This window comes from Poecilia formosa, unplaced genomic scaffold (genome assembly GCF_000485575.1).
Source record: "Poecilia formosa unplaced genomic scaffold, Poecilia_formosa-5.1.2 Scaffold39, whole genome shotgun sequence".
In the NCBI taxonomy this organism is placed as follows: domain Eukaryota; kingdom Metazoa; phylum Chordata; class Actinopteri; order Cyprinodontiformes; family Poeciliidae; genus Poecilia; species Poecilia formosa.
The window spans coordinates 2,528,359-2,535,595 of NW_006799978.1; the positions used below are offsets into that span (position 1 = coordinate 2,528,359).

The window sequence follows — 7,237 nt, forward strand, 5'->3', positions numbered from 1 at the left end:
TGCCTCAGTCCTCGTACGTTTGCCTCAGTCCTCGTACGTTTGCCTCAGTCCTCGTACGTTTGCCTCAGTCCTCGCACGCACAAGGGTTAAACAAACACCCAGCCGATTATTTACAATAGGTAAATATTTTTTTGTGCCTGGAAAATGAGACGTTTAAAAATCTCCCAATTGTTAAGTCACAATTGGGCAGCACTGCACCATTACCTGGCAACCTAAATGAACCAGCTCCTCTCCTAGCAACCCAAGAAGCTCCAGCACAATTTGGTCAGCTGGTTTTACTGCTGTATAAGTTGTACAATGGCTGCTGGAAATGAAAAGTTTTGTTGTTGACTTACCATTCAAAAGTTGCTACATTCTTGTTGGTTGTGCAGGAGGCTCTACGTATGCTTTTGAGTCTGTTTGAAGGTCAGAGGTTGTATAATTGCACATCTGTTTGCAGCCATTTTCTTGTGCGTGTAAACATTGCGATGTGGGGCCATGATCAGCAGCAGATTATATGGATATAAAGCGCTAATTCTGAAAGGAGTCCATAATGTCTGATCAGACTAAAATCTCATTATCTAATAATAATTTTGTGCAAAAATGTAATGAACATGTTTAGTGACCTACTCTAAGCATTGTAGGCCACCTTTAACTAACCATACCATATGAGTAATAATATAACACCCACAGTTCATCTGAGTACATTTAAAAGGCAGCCCATGTACCACTGGTGGTACACGCACCTCAGTTTGAGAACCTACAGCTTTAAGATATTATTTTTCTTCATTTTACTTGCTTTTTCTCGGTTGTGGCTCACAAATCATCCCTTCTTAAACAAACATTTACATGTTATGACCAAAAAGGAATCAGGTTTGCAATAACATCGATGTAAAAAATCATTTTTGCTTTGATGTTTTGCAGTAAAAGCCTATAAATGTAATGTTTGGTAAGAATCGGGACGCCCTGAGGCAGACTGGGGAGTGTGTAGTGTGTCAGCATATGGCCAGGCTTGGCTTACTGGCCCAGTGACTGGATGGATGAGGCAGCTGGAGGATGGATGACCTTTACGAAATCATGATGATGATGATGGAGAATATCAAGGACAAATCGTCACTGAAAAGGATGCCCAGACAGAAGCAGCCGGTTTCAGCTGTTTTTAGTCTCGTTCTCTGAAGGCCTGTGTGATTATTTGCTTCCTTTTCCGTTTATATACTGACAGGGAGCATGATATAACCGCTTTAATCCCAGTGAGCAAAGCTGATGCTGTTACACGGTTCAAATTTAGCAGCAGGTCACCGAGCTGAATCCCCGATCCAACGCCGGTGACAGTAACCGTTAGGCGGGATTAAAAACGAGGCGCTAACGTTAGGGAGGGAGCTAGCCTTACCAGTTCTCCTGCATCCATCGGATGGCTTCCTCCTCGTTGAACTGCCTCTCAAATTCATATTCTTGTAAAGCTAAAACCGACATGGCTCTCCGTGTTCGGCTTCTGTCAGGTAGTGGAACAAAGCGACACTCGGACTGGATGCTTTCTGCTGGGTCTGCTCCTGTTCTCTGTCCTCCTCAGCCCCGGACTCGCATCGCTCACGCCGCTTTCAGCAGCACCTCGGCAGTCCCTCCCCGCTCTCTCCTCCTCCGCCACCGGCTGACGGAGCCAACACCCTCTTCCTGAAGGAATGAGGACTACGGGTCCTAGCGCCGTCGCTTCACATGCTGCTATCACTACAATTCAACTTTTCAACGGTGTTGTATCGGTCGTCCCAGGCCCGAGGCATCAGCAAACCCAGCTGCTTCTGAGGGTCCGCCAGGGGCCCCTAAAATAACTCAACTCCTCACGTAGAATATCAGTCTACCACGTTCAGCTTCATAGTGGTCAAAAACAGGCTACAGACTGTTCAGTATTCTCAGATTTTTCCTAACAGCATATCCAAAATTTCCAAACAAAATGCAGCTTGGGAAGCTGAAATGGTCGGCGCACCATTACTGTTAAGGCACAGTGAACGGGAATTAAGCCGTTACTTAGCAACCCAGGCGGAGTTCCAGCACCTTTGGTCAGGTGGTTTTATGTATGCGCTGTACAACTACTGCCGGAAAAGTGTTTTGTTGATGACCTGCCATCCAGAAAAGATGCTTGTAAAATGTTCAAAGACAGTTGAAAAACTGAGCTTCTGTTTGGAGCCATTTCACGTTCAAGTGAAAACGTTGAGTTGAGAGGTGCGGTGGTAAAAACGAGATCTAATTCACTTTCTAAAGAAAACACAAAACACTGTTGCAGTTATCATGTTTACTTTCTCATTGGTCACGGTTAGTTTGCAAAGCTTTTTATTTCCCCTCAGTAAATTAAATCATACCGGGAAGAGCAATTTGTATTTCCTACGCTTATCTTTATCTGATATTAAAATGTGTTCAGTTTAGTAAGTTATAAATTATTAAAGATATCTCACTTTTCTTTTTTAACTTTGTTTGCTCAGTTCAATGTTAAAAGGGTTGACTAGATAAGAAAAAGTCAAGCTAAACTAAAAGTGCTGCAGTTTAATCAAGCCCTGATTTTCCCTCAGGTTCAACTTGTAGCTATTAATTTATGAGTTAAGAGTCCATTTTTATTTCATTAGACAGAGTTATTCTCTATCATAACAAGCAAGAAGGTTGCTGATTTGAATCCTCCCTGTGTGAATTTGCATGTTGCTATTTGCATGTGTTCTGCAGGAACCTTGTCTTCCTCCCAGAGTACAAACTACATGTTAACTGCTGATTTTAAACATTTTAGAGTTAGTGTATAGGTGACTTTGATTGGTCCCTTTGTTTTGGTCCTGAGATAAAATGGTGGTGGCGTCATGGGTGTACCTAGCCAATAAAAACTCACACCCAGCCATTCACCCATTCACACACTGATGGGAAACTACAATGTTTTGCTGCTGTGGGGTATAGAGGGATTGGTTCATGTTCACTTATCATGTCCGTTCATAACTCAACACGATCTGATAAGTCTTTGAAATGACGTAATTTATAATTACAGCTACAGTGAAATGTGATTATATCAGTTTGTAGTGACGTAGTAGGGAAGTAAGGGGCAACCACGAAACCTATCTCAGAAACATATGAATAAAAAAAATTACCATATAAAGAAATTAACAAAATGACCAAAATGCTCAGACATGTGAGTCTCAACATGTGGAGAAAAGTTGTAAGACTGACTTGACTGAGCCATCAGAAATTGTTGAGCAGAAACCTTATTGTCAATCTGCAGTTTTCACAAACTAAATAGGACCAGTGCATTCTGGACTCCAAGTTCTATGTTCTGAGACAGAAGTGTTTGAACTAATCTATTTCTGTGTATAATATCTATCATAAATCAGTTACTCTGGATACATTTCACAATCACACACTGTGAGAGGTGAATTTCTATTGCATGAAAGAAGAATCAGCAGCTGTCTATGTAGTTCTCAGGAAATTAGATTGATTGGGAATGAGCACTATGATTGAAACCTGATGATAAAAAGATTCTACTAGAACTATGCAGTAATGTAATAAACAGTTGCATTTATTCTACGCACATAAAAATACCAGTAAGAGGGGGAAGAAATAAAAAAAATTCAAAACATTTTTTTTGTCACTATAACCACCACAATAGATATATATATACTTTGATCAGTATACAACTTTTTATTAAGGGCCCTCATCCAGCCCATGCTTCTAAATGAAAATGTGTTCTCAAACATCCAGTGGACAGTGGTTTCATGGCAGTTTGGCACCACAACCAACCTTGAATACCTGAAATCCAAAAATAACTGAACCCCTAAAACCGCCTATGTTAAAAGTACAAACATCAAATATCTTATTATCCATTCATACACACACACAGCAGAAACCATCTTGGCACTATGACAGAAGCTAATATCCAAAGACTTTCTTATCTTTGCTTCAGGGAGCACAGCCAATCAGAGCCAAGAAAAAGTGACAATATGTAGCACTGTGTCTATTTCAACTTCAAAAGTTACATTTTTTAAATACTTTAAGTAAACTCTACAAAAAAATTGCAAGTATGTGAATCCAAGATTAGTCAACCAATCAACAGCAAACAGTTTGTCACCAGGCAGCCTGATAACAAATGACCGATAAGATTCCGAAGTCAGATTCTGTTTTTATAACTGAGGTAACTCAGTAAGGAAGTAAAGTTTATTCATAAAGCAGCTTTTTCACAAAGCATTTACAAAGGTAAAATTATGTGACATTAAATATAAGTAGCAGCTTTCATAGTAAGCAGTCATACGTGACTCAGGTAGTTGACTTGTCTCACTGCCTTACTACTGGAATGCTTCATTATCTCTTCTTATCTTAGTAAGAAAATTATCTAACAGCAAATTAAATGAAGAGATATACTTCCTGAGGTTTCATGTATTCTGTTTTCAGTGAAGGACTTCCTACTAGTAAATCAGGACTTTGCTCTGATCCAATACTTTGAATATGTGCTGATTATATCAGCTTGCCAAGGTAAAAGACCTTCCTCGATCTGACAAACAGATAATAGGTGGTGTGAGCCACATTGGCACCACCCAATCAACCTCTCACCCAGATACTAGGGCTACGTACAACAAGCTCACTGTTTTACATGTGATCATTGCTTTAAGCAGAATTGGCACATGTGCACTTTCTCCTTTCATGTGTCTTTTAATACAGTGACACAGTAAAGTCCTAATCATCTCCAAAACTCCACCGAAAAAACAATCTGGATATATGGTGGTGGAAATAAGTATTGGACACTCCACTAATTTTTCAAGTTTGTCCTCTTACAAAACACAAAGAATGGAAAGATCTGTCATTTTTATTGTAGGCANCTAGCCAATAAAAACTCACACCCAGCCATTCACCCATTCACACACTGATGGGAAACTACAATGTTTTGCTGCTGTGGGGTATAGAGGGATTGGTTCATGTTCACTTATCATGTCTGTTCATAACTCAACACGATCTGATAAGTCTTTGAAATGACGTAATTTATAATTACAGCTACAGTGAAATGTGATTATATCAGTTTGTATAGTGACGTAGTAGGGAAGTAAGGGGCAACCACGAAACCTATCTCAGAAACATATGAATAAAAAAAATTACCATATAAAGAAATTAACAAAATGACCAAAATGCTCAGACATGTGAGTCTCAACATGTGGAGAAAAGTTGTAAGACTAACTTGACTGAGCCATCAGAAATTGTTGAGCAGAAACCTTATTGTCAATCTGCAATTTTCACAAACTAAATAGGACCAGTGCATTCTGGACTCCAAGTTCTATGTTCTGAGACAGAAGTGTTTGAACTGATCTATTTCTGTGTATAATATCTATCATAAATCAGTTACTCTGGATACATTTCACAATCACACACTGTGAGAGGTGAATTTCTATTGCATGAAAGAAGAATCAGCAGCTGTCTATGTAGTTCTCAGGAAATTAGATTGATTGAGAATGAGCACTATGATTGAAACCTGATGATAAAAAGATTCTACTAGAACTATGCAGTAATGTAATAAACAGTTGCATTTATTCTACGCACATAAAAATACCAGTAAGAGGGGGAAGAAATAAAAAAAATTCAAAACATTTTTTTTGTCACTATAACCACCACAATAGATATATATATACTTTGATCAGTATACAACTTTTTATTAAGGGCCCTCATCCAGCCCATGCTTGTAAATGAAAACGTGTTCTCAAACATCCAGTGGACAGTGGTTTCATGGCAGTTTGGCACCACAACTAACCTTGAATACCTAAAATCCAATAATAATCCCTAAAACCGCCTATGTTAAAAGTACAAACATCAAATATCTTATTATCCATTCATACACACACACAGCAGAAACCATCTTGGCACTATGACAGAAGCTAATATCCAAAGACTTTCTTATCTTTGCTTCAGGGAGCACAGCCAATCAGAGCCAAGAAAAAGTGACAATATGTAGCACTGTGTCTATTTCAACTTCAAAAGTTACATTTTTTAAATACTTTAAGTAAACTCTACAAAAAAATTGCAAGTATGTGAATCCAAGATTAGTCAACCAATCAACAGCAAACAGTTTGTCACCAGGCAGCCTGATAACAAATGGCCGAAATAAGATTCCAAAGTCAGATTCTGTTTTTATAACTGAGGTAACTCAGTAAGGAAGTAAAGTTTATTCATAAAGCAGCTTTTTCACAAAGCATTTACAAAGGTAAAATTATGTGACATTAAATATAAGTAGCAGCTTTCATAGTAAGCAGTCATACGTGACTCAGGTAGTTGACTTGTCTCACTGCCTTACTACTGGAATGCTTCATTATCTCTTCTTATCTTAGTAAGAAAATTATCTAACAGCAAATTAAATGAAGAGATATACTTCCTGAGGTTTCATGTATTCTGTTTTCAGTGAAGGACTTCCTACTAGTAAATCAGGACTTTGCTCTGATCCAATACTTTGAATATGTGCTGATTATATCAGCTTGCCAAGGTAAAAGACCTTCCTCGATCTGACAAACAGATAATAGGTGGTGTGAGCCACATTGGCACCACCCAATCAACCTCTCACCCAGATACTAGGGCTACGTACAACAAGCTCACTGTTTTACATGTGATCATTGCTTTAAGCAGAATTGGCACATGTGCACTTTCTCCTTTCATGTGTCTTTTAATACAGTGACACAGTAAAGTCCTAATCATCTCCAAAACTCCACCGAAAAAACAATCTGGATATATGGTGGTGGAAATAAGTATTGGACACTCCACTAATTTTTCAAGTTTGTCCTCTTACAAAACACAAAGAATGGAAAGATCTGTCATTTTTATTGTAGGCACAGCTCCAGAAAAATCACTCTGCATGATTTTTTAATAATTAATTTGCAATTGTAGCATGAAATAAGTATTTGATAACCTACCAACCAACAAGTCAATTTGTCTTTATGGATGTTTTCCCACCTGACAGTTCAGTAGACTCGACTTGATTGAGGACCAAAACTGCAACATTTGTTACATTTTCAGCTGGTGGGGTTCTCTTTCACACTAGTGCTTCAGTTTTAGCAAAACTGAAATGGGCTCAGCTTGAGAGACCCACCCAACTTGATCTGCCCATAAAAGACCAGTTAGTCACCACTACCAGATTCTCTTCCAAGATTCTCAGAGGACAACATCATCTGAGAAATGGGAGTGATTCAGTTTAAAATCTTGCATTACAACAGGAAAAAAAGAGTAATAACTCAGTAATAACACAGAGAATGGAGACAGACAG

At 38.7% G+C, this 7,237-nt stretch overlaps 1 protein-coding gene across 1 annotated transcript in view; it reads right to left on the reverse strand.

The window, feature by feature from the left end:
• Positions 1-1,762, reverse strand: part of elovl6 (ELOVL fatty acid elongase 6) — an 18,347-nt gene extending 16,585 nt beyond the window's left edge. Inside the window, exon 1 of the mRNA XM_007551060.2 lies at positions 1,370-1,762. Within this exon, the coding sequence (XP_007551122.1) occupies positions 1,370-1,452 (83 nt within the window). The 5' untranslated portion in view covers positions 1,453-1,762. The remainder of the gene's footprint in view (positions 1-1,369) is intronic.
• Between the last annotated feature and the right edge of the window lie 5,475 nt (positions 1,763-7,237).